This window comes from Juglans regia, chromosome 6 (genome assembly GCF_001411555.2).
Source record: "Juglans regia cultivar Chandler chromosome 6, Walnut 2.0, whole genome shotgun sequence".
NCBI lineage: Eukaryota > Viridiplantae > Streptophyta > Magnoliopsida > Fagales > Juglandaceae > Juglans > Juglans regia.
In genome coordinates, this window is record NC_049906.1 from 641192 (window position 1) to 662522 (window position 21331).

Here is a 21331-nt window from a genome sequence, read left to right on the forward strand (position 1 = left end):
CATTTAGACTTAATTATTGAGGTTGGCCCCAACCACCCACCTCTAAGGCAACCAAGACACTAATTCCACATTACTTTTCCAATAACCAAATAATAAAAATAAAAACATCTACTTTTTTTTTTTTTTTTTTAATAAAGTGATGCATTCCCAACATGGGATGTGTCTGAACTCTGAAGTAGTCTTTCAATTCTGAAAATGCAGGCCGAAGTTTTTGGGGGCCACCCTCCCCAACACTTCTGAAGCCACGTGAAGGGGGAATAGTGAAGTCCCAGTTGCCCACTTGGCAGCACAAGATAGGTAGATTCTTTCTTTACCCTTTGGTATCCCAAACTCTGGCCTTATCTTTTCATGTCCTATATAAGGAATTCCAAAGGCTTGCACATTTTTCATGTAACTGGCCTAAAAAACACATTCCAATTTCCGATCGAGCTGATCATCTTCTTCATCTTCCTTAATTCGCTAGCTGCAGTTTAGGAGACAAAAAAGAATGGCCGCCATTAGTCTAGATCCAAGTCTAAGACTACAACATATCAATGGCAAAGACCCTCACCATCACGGTGCTGTTGTTGAGGAAATTCAAGGGCTTATAAAAGTATACAGAGATGGACAGGTGGAAAGACCTCAGATTGTTCCATTTGTCACAGCCGCGCCATTGTCTTTGGAGCTTGGAGTGACTTCTCGTGACATAGTCATTGACAAGTTCACAAACATCTGGGCTCGTTTTTATGTCCCGTCTATCTGTAGCCATGGGAAGCTTCCTTTACTTGTCTACTTCCATGGAGGAGGGTTTTGTGTTGGCTCAGCTGCTTGGAGTTGTTACCATGAGTTTTTGGCAAGGTTATCAGCCAAAGCCGGTTGCCTAATCATGTCGGTAAATTATCGTTTGGCGCCGGAAAATCCTCTTCCAGCCGCTTATGAGGACGGATTAAAGGCTCTGATATGGCTGAAACGACAATCTCTATGTGGGTCCAGCGATCAATATTGGTGGTCTAGGCTTTGTGATTTCTCTAAAATCTTCCTTGCTGGTGACAGCGCCGGTGCCAATATAGCCTACAATGTGGCCTCGAGGCTTGGTTCCAACAATTCAATCCAAGCAATGACTTTAAAGCCATTGGGTCTAAAGGGTACCATTTTAATACAGCCATTTTTTGGAGGAGATGCTCGGACACACTCAGAGAGCCACATGGTTCAGCCGCCGCGCTCGGCGCTGAGCTTATCATCTTCCGATACGTATTGGCGGTTGGCTTTGCCAGCTGGGGCGAACCGCGACCACCCGTGGTGTAACCCTTTGTCGACAAAATTGGAGGATGTAAGGCTGATGCCTACGATGGTGTGCGTATCAGAGATGGACATATTGAAAGATAGAAACTTGGAGTTTTGTACGGCTTTGGTCAGAGCAGGTAAAAGGGCTGAATACGTGGTGTTTAAAGGTGTAGGGCATGCATTTCAGGTTCTAAGCAGGTGCCAGCTCTCACAAACCCGAACCCATGAAATGCTGGCTCATATCAAAGCCTTCCTTAGTCGTTGATCTCTCTCTCTCTCTCTCTCTCTCTCTGTCCCCATCATGTGCTTATGTTCGTACAAATTAAACTGGAAATAAAATTATTTTCAATATTGCACCAATATTTCTGGAAAGTTAATGCTTTAATTTTCTCTTTAATTATAACTTCCTCCCGAAGAAAAATAGGAACCAACTTTATTTATGCCTTCTAGCTAGATGCCTTTGATTTACGCTTTGCAGGACTTTGGCATGTGCAATGTTTGCTAGCTAGCCTGTGCATGCAAAAGAGATTTGCCCATTAATATATAATTACATATATCATCCTCTTATACTATTTAAGTCAATATATATAAATATGAGAATTATTATAGACACAAAAAGTTTATACAAAGTAAACTCGTAAACTGATGTATCTTCATAGAATCTATTAGATCTATTTTATAATAAAAATAATTTTATAATCTGATATATTATATCAAGTCACATCAATTTATGTATTTATTTTTATATAATCTTTTTATAATTAAAATAATTTTTCTATAAATATATATAGGCTCTATACAAGGCATCTAAGCTAGCTAATATATGAAGTACTAGCTAGCAGTACTACTCGTGATGTTCCAAGTGTGACAAAGACCAGCAAATTAAACGTGCTCATGCATAAAAAGGATAAATGGTATCGGCCCCTCATGGTGCGTCGACGTCATAAAAGAGTCCATATTAATGGAGAGTACTATATGCTTAAGAGTTCAAAAGGTTGCATTATATTGTGCTCAAGCAATATTTCCCAAACAAATAAAAGAATTATATATAAAAGAATTTTTTTTCATCAATTATTATTTATTATTCTACATTTTATAAAAAAAATTATAAATATAAAATGTAGAAATAAATAATAACTGATAAGAATTTATTTTATATATATATATATATATATATATGTTTACATGAAAAGGTTCCAGCTTCCAATTATTATTTATTATTTATTTTCCTCGTAGCATTAGAATATATATAATTATTTTAAAAAATATTATATATTATTTATCTTAATTTTTTTTTTATCTTCAATTTTATATTAATTGACGTGTGCGATATTTTAAATGAGTTTTCATTTCAACGGTGGAGTACTAATTAATTAAGTCACTATTAAAATATTTCACACCAACCAATTAAGATATTTCTCTATGATCTTTTTATTTCTTTTAATTTCAATGTGAGAATTTGAATACTGATCGATCGAAAGCTGTTTAGGCAAACAAATTGCCACTTTTAATGGGAATTAAACTTCATTGATCAGTCTTTATAACCCAAAGGGATGGATGTTATCAGTTTCGACTTGCTTTATTCTCCATCAAATTAAGAATTTTTTGGCAGTGGAGTATTTTATATTATAATGATATACATATATATATATATATGTGTGTGTGTGTGTGTGTATATATATGATCTCATGTACTGATATTTACACTCTGATAGTGTGGTACTGGTCATGGTTACGGCATTTTGAATTTTGAATTTCTTAAGTTAATCAAAGGAATGATCTTATGATGATCACAGAGGCCAGATAATTAATGTCATGTCATGCCCTATAAGTATATATAATAAGTCTAGTACTACTGAAAAATACGAGAGGATTGATCGAGACATGCATGAGAAAACAGGCTAGGAGTTTGCATTAGGTTCTTTCTTCCTTAATTTCCTTTATTTATATTTTAATATACCTTATATTAATATAATATGCTTATATTCCATGCATCAACCGTACTTAGAATTAGATCCAACGGCGATCGAGCCGGCCATATATATATATATATATATATGCACCAGGCTGGCCTCATGATCATGATCTATAAAATAAAACGAATATTTGTAATGGATTATTTGTGATGATAATGATTATTTACGATGAAAATATATTCATTTTAATAAAAAAATAGTCATTTTTACATAAAATAACTAGTCACAAATAATCAATTTTCTTATAATATATATATATATATATATATATATATGTTTGAAGCAGGATGCTGGAATAAAATTAAAGGGTCTTTGTTGAATTTTCAAGATTCCAGTAAAACTATGAGGGAAAGTAATTTGAAGTAATTTTAAAATGATCTGTATATATGGACCGATTAGGTTCTATATATGGACCGATTAGGTTCTATATATATATATCACAATATTCGACCATGGTTTTGGCCCTCGGAAATTGATCTACTTTGTCAATATACCTTTGCTCTTCAAAAATAGGTATAATGCTTGACTTGATGGATCATATCAATAAACCAAATAGCTAGCTAGCTAGGTATTTGATTTATTGGCAGAAAATTTTGGTGATATTATATATATATATATATATATATATATATATATATATATATAGTACTAGTCAAGAATCATTATGTTTTTGATGTCTCAGCCTCATAGGTTAGGTCAACTTATTAGATTTTTACATTTCTCATTTTGATGGCTTTTATAAGTTAATTAAAGGGGACCATATATCTAATTACTTTAAAAGAATTTTTATAAATTAAAAGACCAGTCTAGTTAGGAAGACGTAACCATCAGAGAACAAAATCTCCAATTAACTTAATTATTCGTCTTCCATCCACACGAAGATCAAAGAGAAGTTCTAGGAATAATATTAATTAGTACAAGATAATGAATTCGTTTGTTTACATAAACATTTTATCTTATCTCATCTTATTTTATTATTATAATTTTTTTAAATTCACGTATAAAATATATAAAATAAACAATTCTACTTTTTTAAAATCAAAAATAAAAATAATATTAAAAAATAATTATATTTTAATAATATTTTATTTAAACTTTTTATTTTTATCTTATTTCATCTTGTAACCAGGGAGGCGTATTATTGTTTGCCAATCAATACAAATTAAGAAGGTCCATGCATGTGTGTTTGGCTAGCGCAAGGCTTAAATATTATACAGTAAAGTAGTACTTATATTCCGATCGAGCAATATTATTAGGAAAATAACTTATGCAGATCTAGATGTAAACGTCTTCAAAATGAAATATTGGGTCGTTCGATCGAGGAAGTCCTTGTAAAACCCAATTAACTTTGAGTTCTTACTACGTACAGTACGTCCGTATTGTACTACTACAACACAATTAAGTTTTTGTCACGATTTTGAGTTTGTGACAGTCTTGAAATTATAACAAAAAATCATTTTCTATGACGGTTTCACTAAAGGTAGACGAGAAATAGTTATATATTCAAACTATAATAATGTTTCGTTTAAACGTTACTTAGACAATGTCGTTTTATAATGATTACATTTGAACGTAAAAACTGTTATGTTCGAATGATTCATGTACGTTTGAACATTAAGTCCATGCACTTACGTGAGAATGGGTAAGTTATTCGTCCAAACGTTTGAACGATAGTCATTAACGTTCGAACGTGAAATGTTTTAAGATTAAAAATGGAATTTCAAATTAAAAAAGATTGAGAAGTGAAATACATAAATACTAGATATATTAAATGATATTGTTCATTACATAAAGTATAGAAAAATAAATGTATTAAAATATAAATACAAAATATGATTAAAGTACAAAACACACAGAACGAGTTGTTTACAAATGTATGAAACTCCTCAGTAAATGTGTTGACCTTTTCATTTAGGATATCTAAACGATGACCAACTTCGGTGACACACTATTGTACATGCGCAATCTGTCAGTCGATGTGTGCAGTAATATCTGAGATCATTGCATCAACCCAAGCAGGACGCACATCCCCTGCAGATATACTCATCGGCTACTGACTAGTAGAGCAACACCGACCCTAGACTGGGTCGGAGGAACAAAATTTGGTGTAAGCCCAAACTCACGCCAAGCATGCCCCCTTCCTTGTCCAATGCTCAGTCAACCACTCCTCCGCTTGGGGTGGCACTCTGGTCTAGTAATATCCAAGTAATGATCATTCTATAGGGAGGTTGTCAATGGAGATTATGCCCGCCTCGTAACGGATCCTCTCAAATATCCGCAGTGGCAAGCCAATACTTAGGACAAAGCATACTAAACTTCTTTGAAAACCTCAAAAAATGACCAACAATAGATTTTTTACTAAGGCTTCGGAAGAAGTTTAGTATGAATATACATTACTTATATGTTATAGCTTATGTGTGTGACATTGCATGAATAATCTTAGACCTGTTTGGGAACTAGTGTACACTCAGGTGTTCACTAATTCCTCAATTGTCCAGTGTAGACAGTTTAAGATTATATTATATATATTGTACATTTTCATTACTCTTTCTTTACACGTTCAGGATGGAAATTTCGGTGTCTTCCTCATTTGTTATTTTGGTATATTGTTCTCAGGGTGACAATCAATGTCTGTGATCATGTACACTTAGAGAACTATGGAGAGGTGCTGCTGAAATTTCTACTAACTTGGAGAGTATAAGAGTAACGAAACTTGTGCAATATTGATGATATAATCTTAAATGAGATAGGACCAACTACATTTATCTAAAGAACGTTGGGAATTGAATTGGAGCATGTGATGCATGTGAAATTAGTTACTAACTAATCCGTAGGTTTTTTTTAGAAATAGACAAAAGTTGGATACGTCATGGCGATAGATTTGGAAAAGACTACATTTTGTATGCATGTGGAGTTAAAAAATTTATTTATTTTGCTCGGGCCTCTGTCGATAAAATAGTAACTACTTATTAAAATTTCATAATTTTTATCATATTCTTTATTTAAGTACTAACATGATTTTTTTAAAATTACTACTGTGACTTTATTAGAAACGCGATAATCCTAAAAATTTCTCTCATTCATGTCTATGATGCTATTCACATTGACACGCATAGCGAGTAGATTGATTCTCTTGCCAAAGATAATTATGTAAGTGAAGTCATCTTGTGTGAATAAATTATGCTAACATGTGAATTAATATTATATTTTCTTACTATTTCTTTTAATATGTTACTTATTGTGTGTTTTATTCCTAGTGATTAAAATGCAATCAACCTCTAAGGAATCTTCTCCTAGTGACATGGACATATTTACGCAGGTCCCCAGGACCAAGTTTGATTTGGTAAGAGGTTTGAGACGTTCTTTCAATCGTGTCAGTTCATCATTCACAACCTCGACTTCAAAAGTTAATAATCTTACCAAAGATTTGGATATTTCTTGCCAAGAAATCGAGCAGATAAAGTCAAGACAGCAGGAGTTGGAGTCTCTCTTATTGCAACAATCTAATTTAGAGACATTCACTATAGTGGGGGCGACTACTGTGCATACACTGTACGACTATATGTCATAATATAACATATATATAGTGAAACGATGGACAAACCCTAAAATCTGAATAATAGCGATGATCGTATAAAGTGATACATGATCTATGTGCTTGGTCCTAGAATAAAACGTTAGATTCTTGGCAATGACTATGGCACTCTGACTATTGCTGTAGAGAGTCCCCTTCTGATTCTTTTTACCTAATTCCTCCAAGAAATCATGCAGCCAAATCATCTCATTTGCAGCTTCTGACACTGTAATGTACTCAGCTTCTGTAGTAGACAAAGAAACTATTTTCTGCAAATTAGAACCCCATGACACTATAGTACCACCCAGAGTGTAAACAAAACATGTGGTACTCTTTCTGCTATCAATATATCCAGCTAAATCAGTATCAACATAGCTCTGCACCTCTATGCTCTCTCCTGAGAAACACAAGCACGTTTTTTAGGAACCTTTTAGGTACCTCAGAATCCACTTCACAGTTTCCCAATATTGTTTTCCTGGGTTACTCATATATCTACTCACAACTCTCACTGCATGGGTAATATTTGGTATTGTGCAAACCATAGCATACATAAGTGAACCAATAGCTGAGGCATAATGAACCTTACTCATGTAATCTTATTCCTTCTCTAACTTTGGTGACTGATCCTTGTTAAGTCTGAAGTGACTATCCAAGGGTGTGCCAACTAGTTGGCCTTGTCCATATTAAATCTACTGAGTATCTTTTTCACATATTTAGCCTGCGAGAGTCTCAACGTGCCTCTAACACTGTTTCTGACAATTCTCATGCCAAGGATTTGTTTTGTAGCTCCGAAATCCTTCATTCTAAAGTGTTCTAACATCTGCTTCTTCAAATTATTGATCTCATCAATACTAACCCTTGCAATAAGCATGTCATCCACATAATACAACAAAATAATGTAATAATTTTCAAAATGTCTGACGTAGCAACAGTGATCTGCCTGACATCTAATGTACCCTGCACTGCACATAAAGCTGTGAAATTTCTAGTACGACTGTATAGGAGCTTGCTTCAGGTCATACAAGCTCTTATTCAATCTGCAAACGGAACCTTCCTTTCCCTATACTACAAACCCCTAAGGTTGGTGCATATAGATGTCTTTTTCAAGGTCTTCATGAAGAAAGACAGTTTTCACGAAGAAAGACAGTCTTCACATCTAACTGCTCAAGAAATAAATTTCAATAGCAACCATACACAGTACTAACCTGATGGTTGTGATCTTCGCCATAGGAGAAAAGATCTCAAAGTAATCATCCTACTTCTGCTGAAAGCCTTTTACAACAAGCCTGACCTTGAACCTCTTACTGCCATCATGCTCAGTTTTTACCCGGTACACCCATTTGTTGTGCAATGCCTTATTCCCTAATGGAAGTTCTGTCAACTCTCATGTTTAATTCCTTAACAAGGAATCTATCTCATCCTTCATGGCCAGCTCTCACTTGCTAGAATTTTCATCTTGCTAGGTTTCTTCGTAACATTGTGGTTCTTCCCCATACATCAACAGAATATAATTCAAAGTAGGTGAGAAACGCTGTGGAGGACGAATAGTCCTAACTGACCTGCGAACTGCAGTTGTAGGAGTGGACGGCTCTGGATCTGACTGCAGAATAATATGAATGGGTGCACCGGACCCATTCTCCCCGTCACTCATATCTCTACACTGCACTGTGGTCTCTGGTAGGTCATCCAATCTCACGAACTCGGACTCCTGAGGAGCTTCTTCAACAACTGTACTAGACTTGTCCTTGTACATAATCTTCTCATTGAAAATCACATTCCTGCTTCTTATAATTTTCTGTCCTTGATCATCCCAGAAATGATAGCGAAATGCCTCGTCTCCATAGTCAATGAAATAACATTATTTTAACTTAGACTTAAGTTTACTACGAGCATCAGAATCAACAAGAACATAGGAAAGACAGCCAAAAGTTTTAAAGTGAGAAAATTTGACCTCTTTCCTGTTCCAAGCCTCCTCAGATAATCCACAATCCAACAAAACTGATGACCCTCTGTTTATCAAGTAGACGGCAGTGCTGACTACATCTGTCCAGAAAGTAGATAGTAATCTAGCGTGCAACCTCATGTTTCTGGCACGCTCATTTATGATTTTGTTCATACCTTCAACAACTTCATTTTGTTGTGGTGTCTCTAGAATGGTCTTCTCCATTCTGATACCTAGAGCTGCACAGTACTCCTTGAACCCACCATTAATATACTCACCATCATTATCAGACCTCAAACATTTTAGCTTTAAATCTGTCTCTATCTCAACCATAGCCTTCCATATTTTGAACACATTAAATATATCAGATTTATGCTTCAAAAAATAAACTAATACCTTCCTGTTGTGGTCATCAATGAACGTGACATAATAACATGAACCTCCAAGGGATGCCACTAGGGAAGGTCCCCACACGTCTGTGTGTACAAGATTTAGTTTTCCTGTCTTCAATGTTCTACCACTCTCCAAGAAACTGACCTTCTTTTGTTTCCCCATAATGCAACTCTTACACATACTGGGATCAACTGGCTTCAATTCTGATAGCTTACTTCTAGACAGAAGTTCTTTCATACCCTTTTGACTCATATGGCCAAGCCTGCAAAGTCACAAATCTGTTGTGCTATCTGTAAAGGTAGTAGCAATATTATTATTCAAACCAGTAGTCATATAGAGTGTACCAGTTTTCTAACCCTGAGCTAGTACTAATGCCCCTTTAGTGACCTTCCAAGTGCTATCTGAGAACACCACTGAATGGCCATAATCATCAAGTTGTCCAACAGAGATGAGGTTCTTCTTCAACTCAGGAATGTGTCTGACCTTCTGCAAGGTCCATTTGTTCTTGTTAGGGAGTGCAATATCGATGTCTCTCATTTCCACCACGTTCAAAGCCTCTCCATCAGCCAGGTACACCTTCCCAAAGTTTCTTGCAACAGAGTTCTGCATTATCTCCCGATGGGAAGATGTGCGGAAGGAAGCCCCTGAATCCAGTATCCAGTCATCAACTAGACTATGAACAGCAAGCAAAAGTGCATCTTGTACTTCTTTAGTTACCACATTAGTACTATCATTCTTTGTCTTCTTAGAATTTCTACAGTTCTTCTTTATGTGGCTAGTTTTGCCACAGTTCCAGCAAGTTGTCTGCTAACTAGGCCTTAACTTGCTCTTACCCTTGTTCTTTGATTTTAATCTGCCTCTATTTGAGTTCCTGTCTAGTGATCTCCCCCGAGAATCAACATTAAGTGCTGAACTAGAACCCAAGGTCCCACCTGAATCCCTCATGCGCACCTCCTCAACCAAAATCAAATCACAAATGTCATCATATTTCAACTTTGATTTACCAGTTGAATTACTGACAGACATTCTCATGACTTCCCAACTATTTGGCAGTAAGGCCAATAGTATCAATGCACATATCTCATCATCAAATTCAATTTCAACATACGACAATTGATTTGTGATAGTATTAAAATCATTTAGATGTTGTGCAACTGACGTACCATCTGCCATCTTTAAATTGAATAAATCTTTCATCAAGTGTACCTTGTTGAATAAATTCATTGACGGCTTTTCATAAATACCTGACAAAGCCGCTATGAGATTCTTGTGTGCAACGGATCTCGACAGGGTTAGCTAAACAACTCCTAGAACCTGTCGATCTAACAGGTTCCAATCAGCAACTGCCAAGCTATCCGGCTTCTTCCCAAACAATGGAAGATGGAGTCTCTTCCCATAGAGGTAGTCCTCTATCTGCATCCTCCAGTATCCATAATCCGTGCCATCGAACTTCTCGATTCTCGATACATTCACTTTTTCTCCAGCCATCATTTTTCTTCAAACCTGAACCTTGCCTCTTGATACTAATTGTTGTGAAAATTGATAACAATAAAATAAAAGTAAACATGAAAAGCAATCAAATAATCACACACAACACAAGGTTTACGTAGTTTGGCAAATTGCCTATGTCCACAGGAGCTATAGAGGATTTTATTACTTAAGGAACCACAATATATAGTGAAACAGTGGAAAAATCCTAAAATTCAAATAATAGCGATGTTTGCTTGAGCAACATGTCGAGCCCACATCGAGCGAACTTGTTTCTCGGAACTGCTCGAGCCATGTGTCGAGCGGCTCTTTGAGCGAACTCTCTGACTTGCCTCCGCTCGAGCAGTGTGTCGAGCGAACTCTCTGACTTGCATCTGCTCGAGCTCACTGTCGAACTGCCTTGAGTGAACTCTCTGACTTGCCTCTGGTCGAGTGGTGTGGACGAGACTCCACAATACTCAACAACCAGGAGGAAAGAATACGCATTAAAGTTAAAAAAAAAAAAGTACAGAGGGAAATGTTGGTCCAGATGGAACGTGTTATGTCATTGCAACATGATCGCGTTGGGCAAGGAAAGAAGAAGAAATAAACCCTATCATTGTTTAAAAATTTTGTTTTCTAATTTTACAACTCTCTAAAACATTTTTATGAGATAATATTATTTGTGGTTTAATATGATACAATTTATATGCTTTTCAATTTTATGAAACTATTAGTTTTGATCAGTACGTTTGAATGTAAAGAAAGAATGTTCGAATATGACTTTACGTTCAAATTAACGTTCGAACGTAATTACACAAACGTGCGATAAATAAGTTCGAACGTAAGGTATTACGTTCAAATGTACACACTCCACAAACGTTTGAACTTATTCTGCTATGATCGAACGAATATTTCTTAATGTTTGAATGATTAAAATAGATACGTTCGAACGTACTGATTAACCATCTGAACGTTAAATCTTTGATGTTCGAACAATTCCCTATAACGTGCGAATGCAAAATTCAAACAACACAGCACAAACGTTCGAATGTAAAAATCAAGCATGCGAATGAAAAATATTGAACGTTAGATATTTATTGTTCGAATGCTAATCGGTCGGGTAAACGTTCGAACGTTATTCTATACGTTTGAATGTTACTTTCTGTGATGGTATTCAACTGTCACAAAATATATTCATGTTCGAACGTTGCATCTCACGGAAATCTTCCAACCGACATAAAAAAAAAAAAAAAAAAAAAAAAAAAAAACTTTTAGTGACGGTTGTACAGTAAACCATCACAAAATACTTTTTGTGATGCCTTTTTGGTGACAGTTGAGGTGACAAACCATCACCAAAAAGTTCTTGTGATGGTTTTCTTATTTTTTGTGATTGTTTCATCGGTCACAATAAATGAAATATGTTAATAGTGCTTGCCTGCACCTTTCTCGGAAGCGTTAAAAACTAAAGATCCAAACCATGCAGCAAACACTCATGTAAAAATGATGGCTATAATTTAGACCATCATTTGCTAGGTTTCTGATCTCCATCAGAGAAAAAAGGGACTTCTAGCTTGTGATTATACGAACAAAACCATAATATATATACAATTATACATGAATTAAAGAGGAAATTCAAACACATGCAGCTAGGATTATTTGAGTACATGCATGATTCGCGGCTCGCTCATCAGTGAGCCTGCAAATTAATGGTTGAATATTTTTTGCTTATTGGCTCTAATATTAGTTATTTCCTCTCCAGCAGCGTCGACGTCCCAGCCAACCGAGATTGATAGAACGTCATTGATAAACTTTTCATGAATATTTGTAAGAAGACCATTAATGATATTGTTACAATAACGTACGTGCAGTGAGTTAGGTCCAACTCTGATACGTCTAAGGCCCTACGCACGCCTCAGATGAAGCTCCGAGGTCGAGGTTGTTGAATAGCGTATTGTTGTCGCCCTTTGTTAACATAAGTTGCCAATGATATCTTGCTCAAATGAATAGTCCAATTCATGATCTTATTCCATGCTCCTTTCTTGTGTTGGAAAAACAAGAAGATCATATGTGATGAATGCTTTAATTATACACGAACATATATAGCTAGGTAAGTAGTACTTCATTTATTAATTAGTTCATCTTTTATCAGTAATAAATATACATATAGACTACGTACAAGTATAGACAGCGGTGGACCTATGTAGGGGCAAAAGTTTGAAAAAAAATATATATTAATTTTTTATAATTTAATAGGATTATATTTATCTTATTTTGTGTTGGCCCCCTCTACAAAATTATTTTGATTTTATAGATTAATTACTTATAAGTTTAATTAAATTCAATACTTGATGATTTTGTTTCTTTAAAAGAACGCAAGTTACAATTTTAGACATTTTGTATTTCTTTTATTTGATGTATTTGTATGAATGTCTTTATGTTATTTCAATGATCATATATTTTTTAATTATATAGGTTGTATTAAACGTATTTTATTTTTATTTTAGATCTTACTATCAAATTATTCTATACCGTAGAAAAAATTATATAGAAATAAAACAAAAAATATTTTATTATCCTAAAACAAATTCCTAGTTTCGCCACTGAGTATAGATGATCGTTCAATATCAATCAGCTTATTGCTTATGTACGCTAGCTGTGGTTTCTCACATCTATGATCTTTAAATAATTCAATGGTTCTATATATAAAAAATTAAAAAGGCAGTGGTTCTACCAATTACTACACTTAGAGGGGGTGAATAGGTGTAATCCAATTTTGATGGTCTTTTCAAAAATAGAGACAAACAAACAGTTAATCAATTAACACGAACAATCAACACAATGATTTTGGTCACGAAGTGCAAATTCATTTGAAGAACTTCTTCAAATTCTAAAACCACTACGAGTGTAAGGCACCACCTAAAATCCACTATAGAAAAAGTGTATTACAACCAATTTAGAAACACTCACAAAACTTTTGTAGTTCCTAAACTTGGCTTGCAACATCACGAGTGACCCACTCAATCTCTACAAGCATGTAGTGTCGGAACTTCGACCTTCTATAGCTTCCCACAAGAACCTCTCGATCTCTGCATCAACAGCAGCTCCGGAAACCTTCCGGACAATCAACACGTCCAATTCAATGCACTTTGAATAAGATTTGATCTTGAATGTGGTGTGGTGGAGATGTGTTTATCTAAGAGAGATTCACAAGTGAGGAAAGGTTTCTCTCTATAGCTCTTGAAGCAACTAGGGTTTTTGCTCTATTTCTCCACACCCCAAGAACAGAAATAAGCTGTTCTATATATAGTCCCAACAAATCACGGCGCTCAAAACCCTGAATTTTAAGTTGCCTTGAACATTGGCTCGAGCGATGTGTCGAGCGCAAGTCGAGCGCACGTTGTCTTGAACATTGGCTCGAGCTCGATGTCCAGCGCAAGTCGAGCGAATCTCTCTGGATGAGTTCTGTTCGAGTGCTGAGTCGAACTCACATCGAGCGAACCTCTCTGAAAGAGTTCTGCTTGAGCGCCACGTCGAGCGCACATCAAGCGAACCTCTCTAAATGGGTTTCGTTCGAGCTCTACGTCGAGCGAACCTCTCTAGAAGGTTCCGCTCGAGTGCTACTTCGAGCTCACATCGAACGAACCTCTCTGGAAGGTTATACTCGAGTGCCAGTCGAGCCGTGTTGAGCACACTTCAATCTTTTTCATATTACACTGCTTCAACACTTGTTACAACTTAATTTTACACTGATTTTCATACGAATATATCAATCAACTAAATTTTTCCTCAACAAAAATTAAAGGGAAAGTACGTGTACGTTACGAACATCTTTTAATTCCTTTCCGGGTTTTCTTCCCAATGTTCCCATGTGACCATCTAACTATCAGCATATATATCTATATATATATATATAGATATATATATATATATATCTCTTACACTTTCCAATATTGCTAGTAGAGTACGTATAGTACGTATGAACAACACAGACAAGAAACTGCAGCAAGTAAACGGTGATCGATCATGTATAATATAGATTTCCACAGACAAAGATTATATTTTACGTACCTGATTGATCTTCATGATCATCATCATGAGTTTTATGGAAGCTTTTACATTTTTCTTCTTTGATTGCTTCCAGTACATTACATTGCGTAAAATGGCATGAAAAGCGCGCATGAAACAAAAATGTTCATTGCGTGATGCTTGAAACTGGTAGGCGTCAGATCGATGAATGCTGCATGTTGGAGCTAAAAGATCGAACGCATTTATAGAAGCCAGAGGCATCAATCATATTCTGACTCTTGTTTTTTTGTTAGGTTTAAGTAACGTCGATCCCTAATAAATGCGCATGCACTAGTAGCTACAAAACTGATGATATTGGTGGTTGAGAGTCTGTCATGCATGAGCCACCGTTCTTACTTAAAAATAATGCCTCAACCCCCACGACTACTGCTACTACTTCATATATATCTACTCGATCATGATATATAGTTCCGAAAGAAGTCATTTTCTTTGAATGGCTCGTGATGATCCGCGGTCTGCTGATCACGTGTGATGAGATCGTAACGACGAATTAACACATGCAAACGTGCATGAAATTAATGCATACTTTATTTTGTTGAAAAACAAATGCAGAGAACTTCATCATATAGTCCAAGTACGAATGAAGAACACACGCACACAGTACTATATATATATATATATATATATATATATATGTGCTTTAGTGCTTCGAGCTATATATCCTGCCCGGCCAAGTGTTGCTTAATTACTTTTTGGTTCAAAAGTCGTTCAAATTAAAAGTCATGATTAGATTTTCCTCTAGGAGTAACCGAACAAAGGAACACAAACACATTAGATTTTCCATTCAATTAATTAAGGGATAAGATATGATAACTGATCAGTAGTGAAAAATGATGCCAAAATACATGTATGTATGTGTGTGTGTGTGTGTGTGTGTGTATATATATATATATATATATATATATATATATCTGCTATAGATTTTCTTGTTTAATCTTTGTGTTGATCTGCAGCTAGCCAACACTGTCGAGACTCCAGTACTAGCTGCGAGCTGCAATCTTTCAATTCAGATTCATCTATGTACATGATTGAGATCAGACCAGTTTAATTATACATGGATCAAAACTGATATGATGCGCGCATGAGAGTGGCCGCGGTGGGCATGCAACTCAGGTACTACACTTTGTCGTCGCTTATGAAAGGCACATATCATATCAAGCTAAACCCCAAAGACGAACAATATGATATGATGTTCATCATCATCAGTTGCTTTCTTTTACGGCTTTTACTCAAGGATCGATATTTGTCCCAGAGATTTTGATCTATTTGGCAAGCAAAAACTTATCACTGTAAACTAAAAGACAGTACGCAATCGATCTTTCATTGCATGTCAGACTACGTACGTATAATACTGCTCCTCCCCGCCCCCAATCAACCATGGCGCGGGCACCTCTCCTCCATTGTACTTGATATTGGTTCTGCATGCATTATCTGCACCAAAAAAAAGCTGCCCTAAAATTCACACGAATTAGGTTCATTCCACACCTACCAGGCTACGTACCACACGTGACACCGACCTCCCCAAGTCCTTGGAATTATACGGCCCAAGAGCTTCACATCGAGCTACCCATTAGCTAACCTAACCCCTTTCTTTTACCTATCATTTTCATACTGTAGACTGATATCTAATTTATCATTTTTATAATTTTATTTAAACATATATATTTACACGTAAAATATGTATATAGTTAAATAAAATGCTAAAAATAAAAAACAATATATTAATGTGCTGTGTGTAAAAGATGTTTTCTTCTCCAAAATACAGAGAAAAAAAAAAAAAAAAAAAAAGAAACCCTGACCTTCCATCAGGCTCTACACATATATGGAAAGACTTGGGTCCTCGTTCAGCTCGATGGGACGTGTGTTTAGTGGGAACCTCTTTAGTCTTTGCACATACAGCGAGAGTAGTGATAGCTTCATCATTTATATACAATTTTAAATATAATAATATTTTTTATTATATTTAATTCATCAAATTAAAAAATAAAATTTAAAATATTATTATTTTATTATATAATGGTAAACAAGTTATTATAAAATAGTAATTTTATCATTTTTCTACAGAAGATCGTGTCAAAGCTAGACTTCAAAACAGGATCGAATCATCGATGGCCTGAAGTGCTTTGCAGGTTGGCGAAAAACCGAACGTGGACAAAGATCTGTGTCCCTCGTTCAGCTCGTCCAAACAAAAATGAATGGATTGTCTTCTCCACCACCTGCATTTCAAGCATTGTCACACCAAATTCGAGGAAAAAAGACAAAATAATGCAAACCGACAAAACGTAAATTATGATATGTAGAAATCCTGCAAAAGAAACTTTAAATGCATGAAGATTTGAAAGAAAGAAATGCTTTACGTGCGTAGGGATCATCTATATATATATATTGGGAGATTGAGTGAAGACGTACAAGCTATAGATGAGATGACTAATGTTAAATATAAGTTTTAAATAGATAAATTTTATATAATTTTTTTGTAAAATAATAAATTCTACTGATAAAAGAATAGTCTTTTTTGTTGGGAAAATCAACACAGCGGAAGGGATCATAAAAGCGGTAATAAAAGAGTACACTCAAGCACTCAGTGACACCAAAAATTTAACGTGGTTCGGCAACTACCTACATCCACAGAAAAGAGCTTCATTAATAAATAGTGGAATACAAGAAAATATTACAGAGGAGGAGGATCACATTCCACTCAACTCAACTCTCTTCTTTTCTCTCAGAGCTCTCTCGGCTCTCTCTCTTTTATTATATAATGGTAAACAAGTTATTATAAAATAGTAATTCTATAATTTTTCTACAGAAGATCGTGTCAAAGCTAGACATCAAAACAGGATCGAATCATCGATGGCCTGAAGTACTGCTTTGAAGGTTGGCGAAAAACCGAACGTGGACAAAGATCTGTGTCCCTCTTTCAGCTCGTCCAAACAAAAATGAATGGATTGTCTTCTCCACCACCTGCATTTCAAGCATTGTCACACCAAATTCGAGGAAAAAAGACAAAATAATGCAAACCGACAAAACGTAAATTATGATATGCAGAAATCCTGCAAAAGAAACTTAAAATGCATGAAGATTAGAAAGAAAGAAATGCTTTACGTACGTAGGGATCATCAATATATATATATATATATATATATATATATATATATATTGGGATATTGAGTGAAGACATACAATTTAGATGAGATGAGTAATGTTAGATATAAATTTTAAATAGATAAATTTTATATAATTTTTTAGTAAAATAATGAGTTTCACTAATAAAAGAATAATCTTTTTTATATTTTTTTAAAGTGGAGGCTATTTTTTTATAAAGATTTATATAGAAATTATCTATTTAAAATTTGTATAAATCATTTCTCATATGAGATTGAAAATCATTTCTCATATGAGATTGAAGCACCTTTGTCACATTGAACTTAAATGTTGCGTACGTACCCTACAAAGTGTGAGATTCAGGAACAGCACTCAAAAACTCATTCATCATTAGCTTGACAAAGTTCTAGAAAACCAAATATCCGAGGCAAAAGTTTTGGAGACTTGGTAGTTACGAGCGGTTTGGTATACTAAACGTATCAGCATTCATATATATAGTTTTTTTTATTAAAAAAAAATAAACGTTCTTCTATCTCGCAAAAATTATTTTCATCTTCAATTCGTATTATCTCATTAAACGAATATCTTATATTTAATATGTGCAGTTTAGTGCGTGAAATCACTAACAAAAAGATTTTTCAAAGTTTTGAACTTGTGACTTCTGAGCCCATCACCGGGACTGCAGGGAGAGAAATTACATGCCAAATTCCATTGTTTCAATAACCATTAGAGATGCGGAAAGAAAGCAAGAATAACAAATAAATTAAGAGAAAAAAAGGATCACAGACTTTATAATATTACTGTGCAGTATACTGTATAGACACTCTAAATGAGCACGACAATGAATCGAAGCAGAGATAAAAAAAAATAAATGACCATCAGAGATATTAATAAATATTTTTGACGAAAAGATTATTTGTGATTAAAATAGACTCATTTTAATTGTAAAATATAGTTATTTCGTTGAAATTAACTGACTACAAATAAACAGTTTTCTTGTAGTGACTTGGGCACCCGAGTAAGCTTGGCAGGGAGATATTCAAGGTAAGACTATCCAATATCCCCATTAGCTTATTTCGATCCAGTACTAATTACGTGTATATATATATATATATATATTGCATGCAGGTACGTATTTCATTAATCCTAAACTACCAATATTATATTATAGACTCATAGCTACACACAAGAAAACAACATAGCAGAGCAAGAGTGCCAGTTATCTACATTACAGATTAATGAAGCATAGCGATCGACAAGGAGAAAAGATGTATAACCCAGAATTTGAAAAGAAAATGGGTATCTTGGTCCAGAATTTAATTGCAAGCCAACGCATGCAGGAGGCCGGTGGTCTTGGGATTCGAAATCTTTTTGGTGTACTGGTCAAAGCTTTACATGCAATGCAAACTAGCTTGGAATATTTTGGTTTCAAATTCACCATGGGCTTTCTTTATGAGACAAATTAAAGTATTTGTCCAATGTATTATCATTGGAAAACGTTGTTGTTAAGCCTTGGCATTCACATATTAATTGGAAGTGATCAATATATATCCAAATTGTTCCCTATTATATATACAAGCTGAAAGTCAATGCCTCATGTTTGAGATGGTTCCATAAATTTTTTCATGGTTTGACAATTGGATGGGAAATGACTCTCTAGCATCTAAAGGACCAATTCTAAGCTGACTTCTGTTCAGTGGTAGGATGGAAGATGGATAAGTTGCGCATATTGAATAATCCATTTTTAATGCAGGAAGTAGTAAGTTACAATATAAAGCTCAAGGAAGGTTTGGAAGCATTCAAATGATGGAAATTCAACTCCAAATATGCTTGGGATTTATTGGCGTACGTCGCATTCAAGTTTATTCATTTTCTCAAACATTTTATGGAATCCCATCTTACCATGCACTTAAATTTTCTGCGTTTATGTGGAAGCTAGCTATGGAATGGTGCCATCCCTTTTGACAACAAAGATACAAGCTTGTGGTATCCCTCTAGTTTCCGGATGCAGTTTGTGTTCTGTAGCTGAGGAGTTGGATATTGATCATGTACTTAGTTCTTGCTCTTTTACATTATCCATTTGGGCTTATTTTGCGCAGATTTTTGGACTTTCAAGCTGCATAACTATAATCATCAAGCCCGTGATTAGACCCAGCCTTTTTCTTAAGCCTAGCCCAGCTCCAAAAAAAAATGAAATGATCCAAAATGACGCTGCATGTTTCGGTCAGTAGCCATAAATCCTATATTTTTCCTTCCCAGCCCCAAAGTATCTCTCTCTATTCTCTCCTGCGCAAACACCACCCTCCCCGTCTCTCTCTCTATCTCCCTCTCTCTTCAATTTGTCTCCCATTGCCCTTTCTATTGCGTTGTCATCGTCCAGCTCTACCTCTACCATCCTCCGCGCCATCGGATCTTGAGGCTAGACTGGAAAGCCTCCCTCTCGCACTCTATCTCGGTTTCACTCTCCTTTGTTTTTTCTCTCTCTCTTCTCTTTATTGTGTCGTAGCACATCCCTAGGCGGCTCTCTCTCATATCCCTATTCATTTGCAGTCATCATGCGCTACCGCACATTACCAAGTCACCACCTGCCCCATGTTGTCGTCAAGCACACCACCACCATACTCATTTGCCTCGCCGCCTGTCACTGTCGTCGCTTAAGCCCTCAATTGCCCCCTAGTTCCATCAATCTACTGCACCTCGCCTTTGTAATGCCTCTTATCCAAATGGGTCAGAGAATTACTACGAGTCATCTATAATCATATCTCCCAATACAAATATAATCTCCAAAGGTTCCGAAACAAAAACATAAATTCACCTATTTCAACTTAATACATAAATGTTTCCACAATCTCCCAATAACCTCAACATAATAAACTAATAGCTCCATAAGTCTCAATAAGCCAAATAACATAATGAAAACCAGATACTCAAAAGAAACTCCTCTATTAGCGATGGTACCCTTAGGTACTTGACTCCCTATCCTCAGTTAGCCTTGCTCACAATTTCTATTCATGATCCCTAACTAAACCATCAACATCATCTGAAAAATATTGTGAAAATAAAGGGTGAGTTATTAACAATTTAGTAAGCAAAGAACATATATTAGTATGTAAGCATGAGCCTTTTCAGAATGCAATAGCAAATCATTTCAGTTTCAATATGCAGATCTCAAAACGTTTTATCAAAATATCAGAGCGACATTTCAAACTCAAAAACTCTTTGGCATAACATGACTGAACATCTTCATCTTATCATATACCATGTTTAACCTCTGTGGTAAGGTTTTGCTATCCCCGATGGCCAAACCAGGCAGTATAAAAATGTGAAACTTTCTCTTATTCATTCTCAGAACCCCGAGTGTGCATACAGGAAAGAATATGCAGACAAACCACTTTGTTTCCAAAGTAGGTGCACTCATATCAGAGATTTTGGTACCAACCATATAACAGAATCAAAACCATCATATTAGAAGGTTTTTCAGGTGCATATGATATCAAACAGAGTGCTGAACATATTCATATCATTT

At 35.4% G+C, this 21331-nt stretch overlaps 1 protein-coding gene across 1 annotated transcript; it reads left to right on the forward strand.

The window, feature by feature from the left end:
- Positions 1–375: 375 nt before the first annotated feature.
- On the forward strand, positions 376–1655 carry LOC109020441 (probable carboxylesterase 6). Its single transcript, XM_019002899.2, has one exon. It carries the CDS (start codon positions 488–490, stop codon positions 1526–1528), a length of 1041 nt encoding a protein of 346 aa, XP_018858444.1. The 5' UTR covers positions 376–487; the 3' UTR covers positions 1529–1655.
- Positions 1656–21331: the final 19676 nt, after the last annotated feature.